This window comes from Rosa chinensis, chromosome 7, assembly GCF_002994745.2.
Source record: "Rosa chinensis cultivar Old Blush chromosome 7, RchiOBHm-V2, whole genome shotgun sequence".
Classification (NCBI taxonomy): domain Eukaryota; kingdom Viridiplantae; phylum Streptophyta; class Magnoliopsida; order Rosales; family Rosaceae; genus Rosa; species Rosa chinensis.
In genome coordinates, this window is record NC_037094.1 from 44,485,832 (window position 1) to 44,508,963 (window position 23,132).

Genomic DNA, 23,132 nt, shown 5'->3' on the forward strand with positions numbered 1-23,132 from the left:
ATTTTCCTGGTCTAACTAGGAAATCCTGTTTCAACTAGGAGACCCTGTCCAGAAAAGGAAACTTTGTCACAGCAAGACTCCTGAGCAAACAAGGAAGCATGAGCAGAAAAATAAAGGAAGTTGACATTGGAGGAAGATTCCTGGAAGCACTAGGAATCTATAAGGCTAGAGGATGACGCAAGGAGGCCCAAGACCCTTCTAGATTATTGTGGATTTCGAAAAAACAATGAAGGCCCATTGGAATTAGGGTTTGTGATGCATGAGAGATATTCTTGGAAATTTAAATGTGTTTTGCCGTCCAAAGCAAAGAGAGAAAGAAGGAGTTGGCGTAAAAATTAAGGAGGAAATCAAGAGATAACGCCAAGAGGAAATCAAGGGAGAGATTCAAGGGAGAGTTTTAAGGGAAAATATATTTTCTTGGGGATTTAATTTTGTTTGCCGTGAAATACCTAGAGGAAAACAAGGTGCCAACGTGAAAATTAAGGTGATTGATTGAAGATTATGCCAAGAGATTTTCTAGGGAGATTTTTAAGGAAGGAAATATTCTTGGAGGAGTTAAATGTGTTGATTGCTGTGAAAAGGGAGAGAGAATGTGTGATGCCAACGTAAAAATCAGAAAATATCAAGGAGATTGACGTTGGAGACTTTCAAGGGAGATTTTTAAGGAAAGAAGATATGTGTGCACCAAGAAAAGGGTCAAAACGTGTCTAGGTGCATCCCTAAATTCCCTAAAGGAATTTTGGCCGAAATAAAAGAGAAAAATCAGAAAATCTTCATGGAATTTCGGCAACCATATATTAGGGAATTAATTTGGAGTTTTGTGATTGGTTGAACAACAAAGAAGGGCTTACTTGGCATCATACCATTGGTTGAAGTGATGTGGAAATTTCTGATTGCTTGGAGAGCCTTGGCCGTCCCCTATATATACCCTCCTATTCTTAACGTTAGAGAGGTTCCACACTACACATTTTCAGAAAAATCATATAGTTAACGTCTAGCCTCTCCTCCCCTCTCCATTCTCTAGTTCATCTTTGGAGTTTCAAGCAAGGCAAGGAAGAAGGAAGAAGAAGCCGTGAGCATCCCTCCACCATCCACCTTGGAGCCGTGAAGCTTGAAGATTTGCTTTCAAAGTTCAAGTTCAACGTCCAAGTTCTTCATTCCCATCTCCATTCACGGTGTAATTCAACCTTGGCCCTTGTAATCACTTTTGATTTTTCCTTGCTTGAATTCGTTGGTTATGTTCTAGTTAACAATAACATTTGAAATCAGAGTTTAATTCCGAATTCTATGATTGAATAAATTTCAAATTCCTAAATTGTGATTCTTGAGTTGCTTTTGTGAGATTGTTTAATTAAATTTGTTTAATCGAAATCCTTTGTGTTAATCTTGTGTGGTTCGAAACATATAGGGTTCACATATAATTGTTGCTAGATTCAAGAACATGATTCAACTTATTGTATTGTGAACTTGAATCAAAAGTAGTAAAAGTTTTGGACAAAAACCGAATTTAATTGAAAAGGATTGCAATTAGATGGACTTTTTCACACTAAGTTGTACACTTGAGTTGATATCCTTTCTTATATTCTTCATGCGTCTAACATGTAATGATTGCCTACCTTTCTAGAACTTGAATGCATGTTTGATAGGATTAATCTTTGTGCTTTCACTTAGGTTAATTAGCATTGGAAAGTAAAATATGGGAAATTATTTGCTTTGAATATTTCACATGATCAACTCTTTCTCATGACTTAAGATGAACAATATTAGGGTTGAGTTGAATTTGAGTATGAATTTGGTTTTGATCTTTGTTTCATATGTTCCATGCTTGTATTTGTGTTTATATATTTTCTTTATTTTGTTTCTTTTAATTTTCGAAAACCAAAAATCCAAAAACCCCCCTTAATTCGTAAATATGTTTATACTTTCTTTTATTTTTGTAAATAAAATACTTGTTTTAATTTTAATTGTTTATTTGTTTGACAATGACAGGTGTACCCTCAATCCCCGGATTAGATCGATCCCTACTTGCTTATACTATTGATGATATTTTTAGGATTAAATTATATGCTTGCTTTGAGCGTATCATTCGTTAGTCTTCAGCTTTTGTCACCGGGAAAATGGAATAGATTCATTGCTAGGAATCTATGCAGTGATTAATTTGGGCCTTTGCAACTAAGCCCAATCATTGAGCTTGGTCAAGTTTTGTACTTGGTTGTGTTGTTGTGCCAAACTGCCAATCAACAATGGACAACGATTTCGCAACGGAGCCGGCATGGTATTATACAATTTGTTCTTATTCTACACACGCAGAGCTTTGAACAGAATTTCATCATCTAATTTGCGGCAATAGAGGTATATTAAATGTCTATTGGGGGGCAATAGATATTTTCAATTGATATCATCTCCTCGTTTTTTTTTCTTTAATCAACATTTTATTTGTCTAAATTTAAGGAAATTAGTTTCAATACCGACGACCGAAAGTTCTATTAGAGGGCAATAGACGTCTATTGGGGGACAATACATGGCTGATAGACGTCTATTGGGGGGCAATAGACGTCTATTGAGGGGTAATACATGGCTGATAGTCGTCTATTGGGGGGCAATAGATGTCTATTGGGGTCAATAGACCAAAAGTTCTATTGGGGGCAATAGAGATCTATTGGAGGGCAATACATTACATGGTTGATAGATGTCTATTGGGGGGCAATAGAGGTCTATTGCCCCTTTATTGGTGGGCAATAGATGTCTATTGGGTTAATAAACATTTCCGGTGAGGTTTTCTGAAAGGTCCAATGGGCGGCGGCCGGTGACAGGAATCCGACGAAAGTTGGCCGGAATCTGGAGACCGGTGACTGGAATCAGGCGACCAGTGACCGGATTCCAGCGGCCGGTGACGGGCTCCGACGGAGTTTCCTATGGCTTCTCTCTCTTCCATTCTCTCTCTCTCTCTCTCTCTCTAAGTAACAAAGGAGTGAGGGGTAAAATGGTATTTTAAAAAAAAAAAAAAAAAAAAACTTAATGGGGTATTAGGGAAGACTCCCTTAGAGTGTATTGGGTAAGAGAGAATAAAAAAAACTTAATGGGGTAAGTGGGAAAAAATTCCCTAGAAATGGGGTAAATGGACAAAAACCCTTTTTTAAATATGTTTATCTTTAGTCTATAACATACAACTTATCTATTTTTTGTAATTGATTTCCTAACCTTTATTTTCTTTAATTTTTGTTTCCTTTGCTAAACAACAATTAATTTTGGGAGATTTAGAGAGATAGTTAATTGAATATAACCATCTTAACTAATATTTATAAATGTTATAACTTATAAGTTAATTCCAATGTATATATTTATATTAAATATGACCAACAAAAAATAATGAGCCTTGTATTACCTATATAACCATTGAGAGCTACATTTTGAGATAAAAAAAATAAAAGTAATATATTTCTTTTTGTTAAACAAATTAAGGCCTTTTTAGGCCCATTTCGGCCCTATTCAAAAGGCCGGCCCTAGTGGCTCGGGCCTTTCGGGCAAGTAAGGGTTAGCATATTTAAGCCTCGGCCCGACCCTACCCGGCCCTAAATTTTGTTGACTTTGACTAGGCCTGGCCAGGCCCGACCCTAAGCCCTAAAATTTAGGGTAGGGCAGGCCCTAGCCCGGCCCATGATGACCCCTATCTAAAAGGGTTGTTTAGAAGTTGAGAAATCGATGGAATACACACACACACACACACACATACACAGATCCTATCAAGAGTGGAGCTCCGCTTTGAAATTAACGTGTGAAGTTCGAGTTTTGGGTCACTTTTCAATCACATATCCACATCTCGATCGTTTAGTTTTTAGGTACTAGTGTATAGATCATCTCTGCAAATTTTCTGCTAAATTGATGATCGTTAAGGCATTGATAAATGCTTTAAAGCTAGTACGGTTCAGGTTGACAGATTTAGTCCATCCATTGGTTTAAGCGAGTTAGATACCTTAATGATCATCAATTTGGCTGAAAATTTGTAGAGATGATTTATACAGTAAAAATTGAACGGTAGAGATGTACGTTGACATGCGATCGAAAAGTTACCAAAAACTCAAACTTCACACGTTAATTTCAAAGTAGAGTTCCGCTCTAGATAAATCTGTATATCAGATCCTATCCGTACTAGCTTTTAGGTACTAGTGTATAGATCATCTTTGCAAATTTTCAGCCAAATTGATGATCATTAAGGTATCTAACTCTCTTAAACCAATGGACGGACTGAATCTGTCAACCTAAACCGTACTAGCTTTAAGGCAATTATCAATGCCTTAACGATCATCATTTTGGCTGAAAATTTGCAGAGACGATCTATACACTAGTACCTAAAAACTGAACAGTCGTGATGTGGATATACGACCGAAAAGTGACCAAAACTCGAACTTCACACATTAATTTTTAAAGCGGAGCTTTGCTCTGGATAAGATCTGTGTGTGTGTGTGTGTGTGTGTGTGTGTGTGTATAGGGCCCTTCCACTAAGGGATCCCTTTTTTGGTTTTTTTAGGGATAGGGTATTAGATCAGCTTTTCGATTACATTTTGCAATCTCAACCGTTTAGTTTTTAGCTACTAATGTGTAGATCACCTCTACAAATTTTCTATCAATTCGGTGATCGTTAAGGTATCGAACTAGATTAAATCAATGGACGAACCGAATCTGTCCAACCTGAACCGTTCATACATATAATTGTAAATAGCAGTTTTGAATGTCTTAACGATAATCAATTTGGCTGAAAATTTACAGAGGTGATCTGCACATTAGGACCAGTTGTGATGCCAAAATATGACTGAAAAGCAAGTCTAATTCCCTATCCCTAAAAAAGACCAATAAAAGGGATCCCTCACTAGGATTACTTGCATTGTTGCGATAGGAGTACATTACTCTAGATCAAGGATTGAAATATCTGCGATATTTGATATTTCCGATATATCTCCTCATATCTCCCTTTTTCGAGGGACCGATATATCGTAGGAGGAAACTATCTAATCTTTCACCTTTTCTGTGAAATTTCTCCATTATCATCATTATCCTCGTTATATTAGATATTTGAGATAATCCCCAATAAAATGAAGAAATAGCTGTAAAATCTAATAAAAAATAGAAAATAAAATTCGGTTATTCACAAAGAAACATACATTATGGAATATTGAGATTATATCAGGGTGTAAAATTTTAACAATATTTTCTAGTCAGGATATGGCCTAATAAAGAGGTAAATTAACCTGTTTGGGAAAAATATCTAGAAGTGAAACCTCTGAAGGCAGATTTTGGTGAAGTGAAATTCCTTTAAGATGAATCTGGGTGAGGAGAAATCCTCTCAAGGTGATTATGGGTGAGAAGTAATTCTCTAAATGCAAATCATTGTGATGAATCTGAGTGAGGAGAAATCCTCTCAAGGTGATTATGGGTGAGAAGTAATTCTCTAAATCCAAATCATTGTGATGAATCTGAGTGAGGCGAAATCCCCTCAAAGCGAATCTGGATGAGGAATATTCCGTCCGAGGGAAATCCGAGTGAGCAGTGGAATCCACGTGAGGAGAAATTCCCTAAAGACAAATCTGGGTGAGGAGAATCCATGATGAAGTAATTTCAGCAAAAGAAAACAAATTTGATCTAGCCATGATTCAAAAAATAACTCATTCACTTCATATTTCTCAATTATATATGATTGGCCTAAATTATGTTAAAGTTTCAGAAAAAGTAAACAGATTGTTGGGTTATGATCTGCACAAGAGTGTAAAATGATATGGTACAATTATATGAATCATTTAGTACTGTGTAGTCTATGACTATGTAATCTATAGTCTGTAGTGGACTTTATGTAGTCTATGTCGTCTGTTCGTAGACCAGTGAGTGACTTTTCAACCACTTAGAGTATGTTTTGGGATTTAGATGAAGTTGACATTTATATGTATTTATATATAATTCCAATAAATTGACTATTTTAAAAAAGATATGTTTTTTCGGATATCCCGAATGTTTTCAATAGCTCTTTTTTTTCAAAGTTGCAATAGATATGTATAAACCGATATTTTTATCCTTGCTCTAGATTCCTAGTCTTTTATTTATTTATTTTTTATTATTTTTAGGAAGAGATCATTTTATTACTTATCCATGGCCAGAAGGCATGTACATCATATGCTTTCTTACACCAGATAAAACCTAGATGGTCTAAGCTATCAAGCACATGACAGGTAACCCTCATTGTAAACAGAATGAGCACAATAATTAGAACTAGCCATATGAAGACAAATCCAACACTACCTAAATCCTTGCTAGAGTAACCCTAATCGCCTAAAAACCTCAATTGGTGTACAATTAGAGATTCTAAACTTAAGAATGACAAAACCATATGGGGTGAATGGGCAAACTGGCCTAAATATTATGGACCAAATGTGGCATTCTGGCTGTTCCCGCGTTTTCAATATTCAGAAATAGAGAGCAAGGTTCCACCTTTTCTCTCATAACGGTAGTGATTGAGCTAAGAGTGCGGCTATTGCCACCCTACTATTTTCTTAGTTCACCATACAAATATTTAAATTATAGAAAGACTATATTATCCAAGTACAAAATGACTAATAAGTACACTGATTTTCTAAAATCCAAATTTGTAAGAAAAATAAATAGATAACCAATTAATTAAATACAAAAACTACTTAATTCCTCATTGGATAACAATAATCTTCATATTCTCCACCCAAATTTGAATTTATTACTATTTTTTTTCTTCTTTTTGTTGCATCCTCATTGTTAATTTGTTATTCAATTCACAAAACTATTAATGTTAATTTCATCAAAATCTTTGCAATACCTTTTGTGAACAACGAAAGTAAAATTTAAAACACGAAAAAAAAATCAATCTTTTTTGTCATTGCTCATAATTGTTAACTTACTAACCTTTTGACATAGATTAAAATAGAGGAACATCGAAACAAAACAAAAAAGTTACTCAAAAAACTTGAATATATTTTAATGTTTTTATTGGTATAAATTAAATAAGAGATTTTTCTTAAAAAAATATTTTTTTTAATTGGATATAAGGATATACTCTTGGAAAGAGAAATGGGTTAGATAAGTAATTTTAATAATTGAAATTAAAATGTAGGGTGTAATGTGTAAAGTATGGTGAACAAAGAAAATAATAGGGTGGCAATAGCCACACCCTTGAGCTAATTAGGGCTTCTAGAGAGAGAAGGGGAATCATCAAATTAGGCATCACATCTAGCTTTCTCTTAACGTACAATCGCGATGGCAAGGGAACTTCTGATTTTAAAGGTATATCTAAGCTTAATTGGTTATCCATATCGATCAGTTAATTTCACATGAATTTTGTTCTGGATTAACTATTAGACCTAGGATTTTTTATTTTATTTTTTATTTTTTAGAATAAACAATCTATTAATAACCAAACAGGTTACAAATCATCGGATCTAAAGTTCCAGACCATCAACGAGAGGGACTTACATGAGCTAAAAAAGCTCAACTCCAACCCAATTTAACATATAACCAAACCTATGCATAACGATACAAGCCCACCACCAACATTAAGATGAACTGTTTTCACCCGTTCGACACCGCTTCCCAAAACAGCTAGACCACGTGTAACAGTGATTCACCATCCCAAAGCAGGGACGTTGATGTTAGAATCCACCGTCGGAACTCCGAGTTCCATTGTTGCACCTCCGCTATTGTCGCCCTCGATCCGATAGAGACAGATCGAAGTCGATCCGCCCAAACCGGAAACGAAGACCCATCCTCTCTCCTAGAGCTACGCCGCTGCCTTAAGACCCCTCCACTACTCAGAAACACCATCCTCTCCTGGGCCGGAACGCAGCGGCGGAAAAGCTAGCGACGTTCGGCCGGGAGAGAGCACGCTCTCCATCAGTTTTTTTTTTCCTCCTTCGGCTTTGTTTTAGGGTTTTGAATTCGCAAGACCAATGCTAATCTTATTTTTAGACCTAGTTGTTTTATGAGTGGAGAAAGTTGAAAACTATATAGTTCTGGGAATTAAATTTGCTCACCACAATACTTGGGTGGTGATACCACCCCTCAATAGAGTGTTGCCATGTGTAATACACTATAACTATGGTTAACCATGGTGAATTTAATAATCAAGAAAGAGAAAAGTAATTGTGATGTGTTAAATTTTAATTAGATGGTGATATCACCACAAAATTAATTGTGGTGAGCAAATTTGAATCCACATTTAAAAGCATCTCTCTTTCTATATTCAATAATGTAAAGGAAAACAATTTGAAAAACATTAGACAGAAAAAATAAATAATGAATTAAAAAATTAACAGATCAAGAACTAGTCTTGATCAATGCTGAAGATGCAGCCTTTAGCTCACTTGCATTGTAAAGTTTGGACCGCCTTGGAGGACAGATCAAATGCTATGGTACAGTCCATATTAGTCGACTTCTTTTTCTTCATGATGAACATGAGTTCAACCTTTCCGGTCAATTTAGCTTGGCTGCTGAGGGTCAAGATCCCACCATTCAAATCACTTCCGAGATTTGAGCTTGGCAATACATTGGAATTCAAACTCACTGTGACATCAATCTTTTTGGTGGAACGCATGCCAGCCTTGCTCTTAGGAATACTAACTTGCCCCACAGCCAAGCCTTGGTACATGAACATTGCAGTGCTTGCATCGAACTTATAAGGTCCCCAGTTTGTGTTCTTGACCCTGATTTGGGTTGTGAAGGTTGTGTCAAATGAAGGTGTGGCAGGGACAGAGTTGAGGCTTTGGACGTTGATGGCACCTAACCTGACTTTTGGGGTCTTAACTTTCATCACAGTGAGACCAAATACGGTCATCACTATGATCTGAAACATAATGAAACCACCAATATACATAGCCAATTTGATTCTCTTTTGGCGTTTGAGCTCATCTTCGGATTGCAAGGTGGCAGATTCTTCATCCTTTCTGGAGTAGCCATTTGCTGATGCAAACATCTGTTGGTTCTTCTCGGCCATATTTCTTTTCTTCAGAAGTCTTGAAAGAAAATGTTCTGTTTTTCCTGTTTTGAAAGTACAAGAGGAAATGAGCAAGTGTAGTATGTGTGAAGTTGTTTGTGACAATGTTGGTACTGCAATGTGGTATATATAGTGTTTGATAGATGACTTCTGAAAAGATGAAGGGGGTAGTTAAGCATCCAGGAAAGTATAGTCAAACTTGCAGCATAGTATAGACGTTTTGACTTGATATAGTCTTCTAGACTTTTGGTCCTATTTTAGGTGCTTGCTTGCTGCAAGACAAAGTCTAGGACTTTGTATGACTTGTTAAGCATCCTTTTGTTTCCAGGCTAAGTCTTTGTTCCATTCTAATATTCTATAATGCGTTTCTTTTCTTTTATCAGTTTAATATCTAGGAATAAAGTCAATAAACCATGCCTCTCACAGTACCTCTTTTAGAATATAAGAATCTGGTTTGAGTAATTCAAAATAGCAGTTTGTATAATAGGTTCGCCTTTCCATTCACTTTCTCCACCAAAATTAAAATAGTATGCCCTGATCACCACATGTCAAATTAGATATTAATTATCTCTAAATGATTATATTAAGCTCCTTACGAAGCTCATTTATGCGACCAATATATAGAAGACTAGAAGTCAAAAGTTCGAATATATGTGTATGCACTGGTTCCATTTCAAAGAAGTTTACACCAACCATACTCAAATTTATTCATCAATTTTCCTAAGCAGCACTATATATATGGCGCAGCATTGTTATCATTCCCATAAACAATACACTTTCTCAGTTCATAACTTTGAGAGCCAAACTGAAAAAGAGATCTTTTTCTTTTGTTTCTTTCAAAGCTTTCCACGAAACTAGAGAATGATGTCTGAGAATACCAACCACGCTTATCCTTTGGCCCCTGCAAATGGTTACACAAGAAGTGATGGGGAATCTTTGGTATCCGAAGATGAGCTGAAACGCCAAAAAAGAATGAAATTGTTTATGTACATTGGTATCTTCATTGTCTTTCAAATCATAGTGATGACTGTATTTGGTCTTACTGTGATGAAAGTGAAGACCCCTAAGGTAAGATTGGGCCAAATCAATGTCAAAAGCTTCAACTCTGTTCCCACAACACCTTCATTTGACACAACCTTTACCACCCAGATAAGGGTGAAGAACACTAACTGGGGTCCTTACAAGTTTGATGCAAGCACTGCAACATTCATGTACCAAGGTGTGGCAGTGGGGCAAGTATCTATTCCCAAGAGCAAGGCTGGAATGCGTTCCACCAAGAAGATCAATGTCGCAGTGAGTTTGAATACTGATGGAATTCCAAGTAGTTCTACCCTTGGTAGTGAATTGAACAGCGAGATCCTTACTCTGACCAGCCAAGCTAAATTGACCGGAAAGGTAGAATTGATGCTCATCATGAAGAAGAAGAAGGCTGCCAATATGGACTGCACCATGGCATTTGATCTTTCCACAAAGATGGTTAAAAGCTTGCAATGCAAGTGATATATCAGTTCGTCACTAACATTTGATTTATTCTTTTTTGTCAGTATCACCTCTTGGGTTTGGTGTTGATCAATTTATTCTGTATACTATATATCAGAATGGTTTTAGTACTTTTAAGCACCAGAGCTCATATTTTTTTTGTCTTTCTGTTGTTTAATTAATATAGAAACAGATGCTTGATTTCTATGACAGCAAGAATACCTGCCTTGCATAAATTCATTCCAGAACTTTAGGAGAAAACGAGTCTTGTAGGAATAGTTAGTCAAATGAAGTAAAAATATATCAATCCTAATTATATAATGCCCTTGTAGAAACGCATGATATATAGCAACAAGAAAAGAGGCAATAAATTGGCAAAAGACGGGACCATTACAAGGTCACCATCTTACAATTAGAGAAGATTATCTTTTGTGTGGCACTACTTTCTGGACTGAATTAGACCATTTATATGATTCATGAGCGCATCGCAGGGTCTGAATAGAGCAAAATTATCATGCTTATTGCTATAGCATTCTTCTTGTTTAGTGTTGGTGACTAATTTCATACACCAATCATAGGCACCTGTTATAAGTTAGTCCTAAGTCAACTTCGGACAAATTAGTTTCATTCTGTAACAGAAATTAAGTGATAGAGATGGCATATATGCATCATGTGATCCCTTCGATACCTGAATTGATGAAAAATAAAATTGGTTCTAAGATTGTTGACAAATGCTAAACAAAAGGTAGTATATTGATCTGACTATGACTTAATTGTGAGAATGATCGAACCACATGTGTGCTATTGCCTAATTATGCATTCCGTTGAAAGTTGTAAGTGGTCCATGAGCTCTGTGTTTAGACTCTGGAACATTATTTTCGTAATGTTCCCTTTCACATTATCGATTGCAGGCTTCCTCATGTCGGACGAACAGCCAACCTCGTTTTCAGTTTCTCAGCTTGTACTTTGAGAAATATGTTGAGGTATTCTTAGAGTAATGATTACCGATGACTTTCATCTGTACATATATTCCACTGAATTGATTTTCCCCTTTGAACGTTACTGTTGGATCTAGTTGTTAGCTAGATTAATTTCTCAGCTGCCTCTTATGTGGGTTTCGGTATTTTCTTAATTTTCTTTCATTTCCTTGATATTCTAGGAGCTCAAAGGCAAGAATAGGATCATACTAACAACAAATATGAATATTTATTTAGCATTATGTATAAACCTTTACAACAAACCTAAGCGTCACAAATAAAAAGAATGAATGAAAAAATAACAAATCAAGAACTAGCTTGTCACATTATCACTTGCATTGTAAACTTTGGACGGTCTTTGTGTACAGATCAATTGCCATGGTGCAGTCCATAGTGGCAGATTTCTTTTTCTTCATTATAAGCATCAATTCCACCTTTCCGGTCAATTTGGCTTGGCTAGTCAGCGTCACCACCCCACTGCTCAATTCACTGCCAAGAGTAGAACTGCTCGTCAATGCATTCGAGTTCAAACTCACCACAACATTGATCTTCTTGGTGGAACGCATTCCAGCTTTGCTCTTAGGTACTGCCACTGTCCCCACAGGCTCGCCTTGGTACATGAACGTTACGGTGCTTGCATCAAATTTGTAAGGACCCCAGTTGGTGTTCTTTACCCTGATTTGGGTGTTGAATGTAGTGTCAAATGAAGGCGTTGCAGTTGCTGCGTTCAAGTTTGTGATGCTAACTTCGCCCAATCTCACCTTCGGGGTCTTAACTTTCATCACAGTAAGACCAAACACAGTCATCACTATGATCTGAAAAAATATGAAGATACCAATATAGGTAAACAACTTGATTCTCTTCTGGCGTTTGAGCTCCTCATTGGTTTGCAAAGTGGCAGATTCTTCGTCTTTTCTGGTGAAGCCTTTCACTGATGCCAAAGCCTGTTTGATCTTCTCAGCCATTTTCTTTAATTACTCAGAAAAGCTTAAAATGTGTCTCTCTTTCTTTTGGCTAGTGTTGTTTGTGGGAATGTTGGCTTCAGCTGCGTGCTATATATAGTCAGCCGCCTCGGAGTTCGAGTAGGCTTCCAGGAAATGCTAGTGTGTAACGCGCTAGTATAGAGAAGTTGATAAATTTTCTACTCGTCTAGAACGAATTGGACCATAATTAGAGATTTTTGCTGCAAGACAAAGTCTTTCTTAGCTTTGCTTACAATAATCAGACAGCTAGGAGTGCTATATATTATTATATTTCTTTTATTCTTTACTTTTTTTTTTTCCTTTCATGAGTTTAAAACGTGGGAATGGTCAATGCCGGCATGAATTTAATACCCAGATAAGATGCTGCTGCAGTCATCGATCATCTAGAAGATAATTGATAATTTATTCCAGATTTGGACGCGTTTTGTGTCTAGCTGGATTGAAATACACGTTCCAGGAAACTCATTCTCGCAATTAACTTACTGAAATTGTCCAAATCTCCAAACACTATATATACAGAGACTCCTACTTCTATTTCATCATCAACACAAACAAGTTCCTTCATTTCCTATAGTTTCATCGTCATCGCAACATAAACCCACAACTTCCTTCATTTCCTATTCGTTTGCATCAGAAAAGAAAAACAAACATGGCTGAGAAGACACACCAGGCTTATCCTTTGGCTCCGGCAAATGGTTACACAAGAAGCGATGGGGAGTCTTTGTCCGAGGACGAGCTCAAGCGCAAGAAGAGAATCAAGTGTTTTGCTTATATTGGTATTTTCATTGTGTTCCAGATTGCAGTCATGACTGTCTTTGGTCTCACTGTGATGAAAGTCAAGACCCCCAAGGTTAGACTCGGCACAAGCACCCTCAGAGACTTCACCTCTTCCACTACAGCACCTTCGTTCAGCACAACCTTCAACACCCAAATCAGGGTCAAGAACACCAACTGGGGTCCTTACAAGTTCGACCAAGGTATCGTGACATTCATGTACCAGGGTACACCTGTGGGGACAGTCGTTGTACCCAAGGGCAAAGCTGGGATGCGTGGCACCAAGAAGATCAACGTGATTGTGAGCTTGAACACTGCTGCATTGCCCAGCAGTTCTACTCTCAGCAGCGAATTGAGCGGTGGGGTGTTGACGCTGACCAGCGAAGCAAAATTGACCGGAAAGGTGGAGTTGATGTTGATCATGAAGAAGAAAAAGTCAGCTAGTATGAACTGCACCATACAAATTGATGTGTCCGGACAGACAGTCAAAAGCTTAGAATGCAAGTGATATTCTAGAAATGTTGATTAGCTAGCTCTTCATTATGCTGCAATTTTTTCATTCATTTTTTTTTCCTGTGTGACGCCTTTGGTTTGTTGTGGAAATATAAATGGTATTTTTTATATAGTGTTTGACCACGTACGTGTTATTTTTCTCTCTTTATTTGACATGACCAGGGCAACAGATCCCGCCTAGTTGCACTAAAGTTAGAAACTGAAAGTGTTTTTGGAGCCGTGTGCATGAGACGTGTGATAGAGTCTCTATCATCCTTCATGATGTATTCACTTATTCTGTAGCGTGTGAGATTATTGAGACCGATTATATCGAACCTCGTTCTGTTGAAGAATGTCAACGTAGAGAAAATTGACCTAGATAGAAAGATGCAATTCAGATTAAATTGGAATCACTAATAAAGAGGAAGGATTTCAACTTGAGATGCCAATACCTTCTGACATGAAATCTATTGACATAAATGGGTCTTCATTGAAAAACATGATGAGAAGGGCCATGTATGTGTGTGTGTGTGTCTATATATATATATATATATATATATATATATATATATATTCCACTAAAGGATTCATTTTTTGGTCTTTTATAGGGATAAGGCATTAAACCAACTTTTCGATTACATTTTGCAGTCTCAACTGTTTAGTTTTTAGGTCCTAATATGTAAATCACCTCTGCAAATTTTCAGTCATATTGATGATTGTTAAGGGCCCTGTATATATATATATATATATATATATATATATATATATATATATATATAGCGAAAATTCCACAAATGGTCACTCAACTATGACTCATTCGACACTTTGGTCACTGAAGTTTCAAATATATCACTTTGGTCACTCAACTATTACACTGTCAATCACTTAAGTCACCCAAAGAGTATTTTTTATAATTTTTTTTAATGAAAAAAATTAACAAAGTAACTTAAGTGATTGACAGTGTAATAGTTTAGTGACCAAAGTGATATATTTGAAACTTCAGTGACCAAAGTGTCGAATGAGTCATAGTTGAATGATCATTTGTGAATATATATATATATATACCTTCTTGTGAGGGATCTCTTTTTTTGTTCTTTTCTAGAGATAGGCCATTAGACCAACTTTCTGATAATATTTTGCATCTCAACCGTTTAGTTTTTAGGTCCTAATGTGTAGATCACTTATGCAAAGATTTTAAAATATTTAATGGTTCTAATTTATTATTTGAATGATATCAACATACAACAAGGTGACATTCCCATCCCACCCTAGAAGCTCGTAGTGTACATTCATTCTAAACAAAAATGATGATAATGTGCAAAAGATTGAAAATGTTCTACAAGCCTCTGATAGATTATGAAGAAAATTCTAAAGACCACTGCTCAATTTCAACATGAACCATTCTACTTAGCTTTGGCAAAATACAGGTTATGATGGCAAAGAGCTGTCATTCAAGCTTCATGGTGATGGAAAGATGGGCAATTGTGAAGGTGCATCGGGGAAAGAATATGACCTGGGCAATTTTAAAGAGTGTGAAGAGCTTCAATAGCATGTTCTTCTGCTATTTTTTTTTTCTTTTGATCATATACAGTATTGATAAGAACAATACTCCTTATTCTATTATTCTTCTTCCTCTTTTATTTCTTTTTAGTTTATGTTAATTTTGATTTTTCAAATTCTAAGTTTGCTTTTTCTTTTAATGAAGAAAAGTTTAATTTTAGACTAGAAATATGTAATGCCATGTCATTTTCCAATCACCTTATTGTATGTTGATTCATTTAAACAATAAATCTGAACCATTGAACATTTTAATATCAAATGGCTCACAAGGTGTGTTAAAATTTGTATAAAAAAATGTCTACCTTGATCTGGACCCTACACACACACACACAGAGCAAGGTTCCAAAGAGGACATCCTTGCTATAGTTAAGTTGCGGTTGGGTCAAGCACAGCCATCCATTGCTTTAAATGAAAACCAACGGCTCAGATCGATCTCCTCCACTATTGAAACCATCGCGGATCGAAGTACAAAGACAAAAACGAACTGTAGACTCTCCACTTCGATGAAACCAAAGTCTCCGGTTCTCTTCTGCACCCAAAATCCAGGTCTTCTCGTCTCCAAATACTAGAAACTGATCTCAGGTTGCACGATCAGTCCTCACCGAAGCTTTCTTTTTTCCTTTCTCTCATGAAAATTGTAGCTCTCTTATGGTCAGTAATTCAAAATCAGTTTTCACGCCAAAAGTTGGAGACTTGGAAGCAGAGAAACACATCTAGAGTATGGATTCTCTCTCTTTTCTGATTTGTTGATTTCCAATTACAAAATTTAGGGTTTTTTCCATATTTGGGACTTTTCTTCCTTCTGTTTCTGGGTTTCTTTTTTGTTCGATTGTTGATATTATGTGTGCTTTTCAGTTTCAAATAAATGGAGTCAGAGGATGATCAAGTAAAGGCAGAGTTGATGCCTAAATTATACCAAGAGTTTGAAACAATAGATGTGCGAAAGAAGAAGGGTTTAGTATTAGAAGTCATTCTAGTGTGACCAGCAAAGATAGTTCCCAACTTATGAGGAAGGAGTATGTCTATTATAATTTATAAGCAAGGAGATTCCAAAGTTCAAGGAGAAAAATGTAAGAGAGGATTACCAAAAGTGGGTTGTAAAGCAAGAATTGCAGTTGTGAGAAAGAAGGAGTCTGGAAGATATGCAATCTCTATATTTGTCGAGGGTGACAACCATTCATTAACAAGCCCGCCTAGAGTACATTTTTTGAGATCTCACCGTCGTGTTTCAGAAGTTAATACAGTTCTATCACAGCAACTAAGCTTGGTGAATCTGGAGAAGCATAAACAGTTTGAATTCTTTGGTGTTCAGGTAGGTGGCATTCAAAATATTGGTTTTATACAACGTGATCTGTATAATTATGGGAGAATTTGTCGAGAAGAGAAGAAGGGGCATGATGGAGATCTACTATACATGCATTTTTAGAATGAGAAAGAAAAAGATTCTTCTTTTGTCTATACAATGGAGTCAGATGAGGAAAACAGAGTATCACGGTGCTTTTGGGCTGACTCAATTTCAAGACGAGCTTACAGCTTTTATGGAGATGTAGTTATCTTTCATACTACATACAACACAAATTGGTATGGAATGATTTTTGCACCATTCACTGGTGTTAACAATCATGGGTAGACAATCATCTTTGCTTGTGCATTCTTGAATGATGAGACAGCCGATACTTTTGTTTGGTTATTCAAGGAATTTCTAAATGCTATGCCAGGAGATGCACCAGAAAATGCCCCCAAGATGATCATTACCGACCAAGATCCTGCTATGACTAAAGCCATTTCAGAAGCACTCCCACAAACATTTCATAGATATTACAGTTGGCACATTCTTAATAAATTTTCTGAGAAGCTAGATGCGATTAAGTATCAAGATTCCTACCAAGACTTTCATAGCTGCATATGGAATTCAAGTAGTAGAGAGGAGTTTGACTCAAGATGGATTGAAATTATTGAGAAGAGTGGGTTGAGTTATAACAAGTGGCTAGAAAGTATTTACGAAATTCGTTCATCATGGATACCAGCATATGTCAATCATGTTTTCTCAGCTGGAATTTCAAGTAGTCAAAGAGCAGAGAGTCAACATTCTTTCTTCAAGAATTATGTTTCTAAGTGGAATTCATTGGTGGAATTTATGGTTCAGTTTAAGAGGGGACTTCTTCACCAACGCCATTCTGAGCTAGAGGAGGATAATATTAATATTGATGAGAAGGCAAAAACTGTCATGTCCCCTTGACATAGAAGATCATATGGCCAAGGTTTATACACATAAACTATTTTATGAAGTTCAAGAACAGTTGAGAGAGAGCTTCAAATATAAACTTGAACTTGTGTTTGAAAATGTCACTCAAGAACAGTTTAAGGTTATACGAAAGAACATTGATACTTGTAGTCTCGTGAACTTACTTACGAAAAGAAATATGATTTTGCATCAAGCAGCTGTAGAAAGTTTGACAGTGAAGGGCTCCCATGTTGGCATGTTTTGGAATATTTGATTAAGATCCAAGATATTGATAAATTGCCTATTCAGTACATCTTGAAGAGATGGACTAAAGCTACAAGATAGAGAGTTGTGTTAGATTCTAATGGAATGGAGATAAAAGATAACAAAGCTTTACTTGCAAGGAAGACTAAACTATTCCAGCATGCAACATATGCAATTGATAAGGTTATGGTGAGTGATGAGGCTACCCAGCTCTTTATGGAAGCATTGGATGCTTTTTTGGAGAATATTAAACCATTAATTAGTAATGAAAGTGGACAAAGTGTAGTAGATTTGGAAACCGAGACCAAGACTGCTACTATTCAGTATGTTTTTAATGAACCAGATCAAGTGAGAGCAAAAGGGTGTGGGAGAAGGTTGAAGAAAGGAAAAGAGAAGAGGAAAGTTAAGGTAAAGGCCAGTCAAGGTAGGCAATGCCATGGATGTGGACTATTTGGTCAGTCACATGACAAAAGAAATTGTCCAACACTTCATGGAAGGTAAGATACTTGTGTTTGATATTATTGTTTATGGCAACATTTTTATTGATTGATATTTATCACTTTATTTTTGCTTATTTATGTAGACCTGATATTGATGAAGATGAGGATTCAATTTCCACTAGTATGGATGAGGATAGTTGTTCATCATCTTATTTGGCAGAATAATGTCTCAAACAGATTAGTTCACTACCAGAAAACATGCTCTCTAAGGTGAGCTTTGAGTTTTCTGTATTTGGTATTTTTTTAGATTTTGCATCTAATTTGGTCAGTTTAAGGGATATGGATTTTGTGGTGTGTTGTTGAGAAATAGCTATTGTGATTGGTTTTGAGTTTGTTGAGAAATAGCTACTGTGCTTGTGTTTGATTTGTTTAGAAATAGCATTTGTTGATTGGTTTTGAGTTTGGATGCACTCATCAGTTTATGGCAAGACGATTTTGTGGTATCTTTGATTCTGCAAGTTTTGGAAGTGATTCTGCAGTTTATGGCTAGTCAAAAGTTGGATTCTGCAAGTTTTGGAAGTGTTTGATTCTGCAAGTTTTGTGGTCTCTTTGATTCTGCAGTTTATGGCTAGTCAAAAGTTGGATTCTGCAAGTTTCGGAAGTGTTTGATTGTGCAGGTTTTGTGGTCTCTTTGATTTTGCAGCTTATGGCTAGTCAAAAGTTGGAAAACATTTTGGAAGACATTTCAAGATCATTTCAATTGTCAATGGTCAAGAGTTGCCAATAGAAAGTTGATAGTCTTGTTGGAATATTGGATAGTCAAAAGTTGCTGATATGTAATGATTCCAGAAAATGACTTGATCTGTAATGATTCCAGAAAATGAATGTAATGGTTTCATTCCTTCTATAAAACTGTAGAGTACAACAAATGAACCTTCTCTAGCACAGCAAGAGCAAGTTACATTCACATGTTCTACACATTACATTCACATGTTCTATACATTGATTTCATAAAGCTCTGTGATTCCAGAAAATTCACATTACATTTAGTGTTTACTACTACAAACAGTTCCACAAATGAACATAGTTTTCCTATCCCATAGCCAATACATTATCCAGCAACCAATCCACCTGGCTCAAATAGAAATCGTCACTCATTGTCGGTGCGTCCAAAGCTTGAAGAATTAAACACATCACAAAATCCATAAGCTAATTCACCAATAACAGCAACAATTTCTCAATAATATCGAAACTAGCGCAGAAGCTAATCAAATGGATGCACACAGTCTGATCCCTACAAAAGAGAAAGAGAACAAAAAATCCACGTCAATTACTCAGGCAAATTTAGTGATTCTATACAAGAATATTAAAATATATACTTCAACCTGAAACCAAACCTATTATTTAATGATGGAAAACTTTATGGAGTTCCAAGTTCCAACTTATAACCATCAAAATCATATCGGCCAAAAAAAAAAAAAAGCATCCAAATTGTAATAGTTGAAGCCAACTGGACCTTCAGTTGATTCCATTATCAGTAAGTACATGCATCTAATGACAACCATAACCAGAATTAGCAAAATCCATTCATATACTTGTCATTTGGCAGAAAGAAGAGCAAAAGACGGTGAAAAACATCAATCAATTTTTGTCATGAATCTCCAAATCTTCGGTCTGTTTGGTACTCGAATGAAAAATCAACCTAGGTGAATGCATTTTCGACTTTAAATAACTATAAGAAAAAAGTCTAAAAATCCAGGTCAACAGTGATAATTTTTCCTTTTCCTCTTTAGTGTTGGCAGCTTATAGTTATAACATATTTTATGTTACATGTTCTATTCCATTACATATTATTAAGTAAAATAGAGTTGTAAATATGTTGTGTGCCAATTTGCACAACAAGGATCCAGAAATAAAAGAAAAGAAATCCCATAATTTATATTTTGACAAAGTTGGATACTACCTTCTCTTCCACAGTACTCTTTAGATAACAAACAAAAGCCTCTGAAAATCAGAAAATACATAGTTCAGCTCCTTTAATTGCCAAAATGAACTACAGAGACAACACACTCGTCTTGCACGATAACAAGTTTGTGTTTTTAAAATGGACCAACCTCATTCCCATCATTGTCATCTGCAGCTTCTGTAAATGCACAACAAAGGTAGGATATTTTTTATGTATTGTCCACATAAAAAATTGGCAGATGATAAAGGAATCGAAGTATCAGAAACTATATGAAGGATGCAGTAGCTCTAAAAACTCTATAAAACTATATGAAGCACACATAAGATCAACAAAAGAAAGAAAAATTGTCTGCCATATAAACTGATCAGTTCATCCAAAACTCAAAATCAATCAACAAATGCTATTTCTGAACAAATCTTCGGTCTGTTTGGTACTCGGATGAAAAATCAACCTAGGTGAATGCATTTTCGACTTTAAATAACTATAAGAAGAAAGTCTAAAAATCCAGGTCAACAGTGATAATTTTTCCTTTTCCTTTTTAGTGTTGGCAGCTTATAGTTATGACATATTTTATGTTACATGTTCTATTCCATTACATATTATTAAGTAAAATAGAGTTGTAAATATGTTGTGTGCCAATTTGCACAACAAGGATCCAGAAATAAAAGAAAAGAAACCCCATAATTTATATTTTGGCAAAGTTGCATACTAACTTCTCTTCCACAGTACTCTTCAGATAACAAACAAAAACCTCTGAAAATCAGAAAATGCATAGTTCAACTCCTTTAATTGCCAAAATGAACTACAAAGAGAACACACCCATCTTGCACGATAACAAGTTTGTATTTTTAAAATGGACCAACCTCATTCCCATCATTGCCATCTGTAGCTTCTGTAAATGCACAACAAAGATAGGAATATTTTTTTATATATTGTCCACATAAAAAACTGGCAGATCGATGATAAAGAAATCGAAGTATCATAAACTATATGAAGGATGCAGTAATTCTAAAAACTTTATAAAACTAACTATATGAAGCACACATAAGATCAACAAAAGAAAGAAAAATTGTCTGCCATATAAACTGATCAGTGCATCCAAAATTCAAAACCAATCAACAAATGCTATTTCTGAACAAATCAAACACAAGCACTGTAGCTATTTCTCAACAAACTCAAAACCAATCACAGTAGCTATTTATGAACAAATCAAACACAAGCACAGTAGCTATTTCTCAACAAACTCAAAACCAATCACAATAGCTATTTCTCAACAAATCAAACACACCACAAAATCCATAACCCTCAAAAGTCAAACACACCACAAAATCCATAATCCACAAAAATCAAACACATCCATAATCAGATGCAAAATTTGAAATCTGAAAAATCTCAAATCTTCAAACACAGAAAACTCAAAGCTTTACCTTATACGGCAACTTGGGGACCTTCATCGGGGTCTTCACCGGTGATGAGCTCCGGTGACCGCTTCATTATCGAACCCAAACGGCAGCAGTGAGGAGGACTAAGGCGATTACGAGGTTCGGCAAAGACTGATATCGGGTGTCGCCGGTGGAATCACTCTGGTGCTGTTTATGGTTTTGGGTGAGAAGAGCCTGAGATGAGTTTCTAGTATTTGGAGACGGGAAGACCTGGATTTTGGGTGGAGAAAGAGAACCAGAGACTTTGGTTTCATCGAAGTGGAGAGTCTACAGTTCGTTTTTGTCTTTGTACTTCGACCCGCGATGGTTTCAATAATGGAGGAGATCGATCTGAGCCGTTGGTTTTCATTTAAAGCAATGGACGGCTGTGCTTCACCCATCCGCAACTTAACTATAGCAAGGACATCCTCTTTGGAACCTTGTTGTGTGTGTGTGTGTGTGTGTGTGTCTATATATATATTCAAATTTATCGGGTTTTGTGATTGGTGAAATCATGGATCGGGACCGGCCTAATTTTTTTATAAACAAACCGGTCCTATCTTTTCTGTGTATTTTTTTTAAAAAACCTGGCCTGAACCGGTTTTATTTTTCAAATTTCCAGGTTAAAATGCCCACCCATAGGCAGCACTTTCAAGCCCTAAAAAGTTGCAACAAATCAAACTCACTAGCAAAGAGCATGTAAACTGGATTTGAGTCACCAAGGTCCCACACCTGAGACCATGAGACGTAATGGCCTTGCTGCAAGCACCTAGCCTAGACTCAACGCATTTACATTTGCGACGATTATCCGTAAACCACTAAGGGTGAACCAACGAACACCACTACAACGCGTCGCTGCTCTATAATTGGCTAGTCGTAGACCACCAATCGACAACAACCTTATTACAATTGTCAGCCCAATGCAATGCAAAGATGACCAGCAATGTTAATGTAGATCTTGTCGTGATGCTGAGGTTCACCCAACCCATATCCAAAGAAGCCTCAACAAATACCTTGCACAAAGCTGATTAAGTGATCCATACAAGCTCATACTTAAAAGAATACTAGTGTTCATATGGGTTAACATAATAGAAGAGAAATAATGAGGTATGACAATGGAGAAGAAATAGAGTTTTTCACTATCCAACAAATAAAAAGAACATATTATTTCTAAATTATTGTTGAAGAATGTTAACATTTAGTGTGCCTTGTCAAACTAGGATTAGTTTTATAGTTGTAATAGGAGAGATTTTCTACTCCGAGTTAGAATAGGAATCCTTGTACTCCAAGATTATGTACTTTGTAATCCCCATATATAGGGCTCCTATTATCAATGAATACACACAACAATGCTCTCTCAATTCTCTCTTTGTATCCAATTTCCTAAAACACGTTATCAGCACGAGCCCTAACCCTGAATCAGAAGCCAAAACTCTTTTCTTCTATCTTCTTACTGTGAAACCCTAGAACCCTACCCTAGGATCACCTCATGCGCGCCACCATCTCTATGAATCGTTTGGTTTTGGGAAGAAAATCACAAGTCTACAA

At 36.2% G+C, this 23,132-nt stretch overlaps 3 protein-coding genes across 3 annotated transcripts; 2 read left to right on the top strand and 1 right to left on the bottom strand.

Moving 5' to 3' along the window:
* Nucleotides 1–8,371: 8,371 nt before the first annotated feature.
* Nucleotides 8,372–9,004, bottom strand: LOC112177972. Its single transcript, XM_024316203.1, has one exon. The coding sequence runs from the start codon at nucleotides 9,002–9,004 to the stop codon at nucleotides 8,372–8,374; it is 633 nt and encodes a 210-aa protein (XP_024171971.1).
* Nucleotides 9,005–13,092: 4,088 nt separating this feature from the next.
* LOC112177973 lies at nucleotides 13,093–13,725 on the top strand. Its single transcript, XM_024316204.1, has one exon. The coding sequence runs from the start codon at nucleotides 13,093–13,095 to the stop codon at nucleotides 13,723–13,725; it is 633 nt and encodes a 210-aa protein (XP_024171972.1).
* Nucleotides 13,726–16,731: 3,006 nt separating this feature from the next.
* LOC112177974 (protein FAR-RED IMPAIRED RESPONSE 1-like) lies at nucleotides 16,732–17,508 on the top strand. The gene is made up of 2 exons (XM_024316205.1): nucleotides 16,732–16,815; nucleotides 16,900–17,508. The coding sequence occupies exons 1-2, from the start codon at nucleotides 16,732–16,734 to the stop codon at nucleotides 17,506–17,508; spliced, it is 693 nt and encodes a 230-aa protein (XP_024171973.1).
* Nucleotides 17,509–23,132: the final 5,624 nt, after the last annotated feature.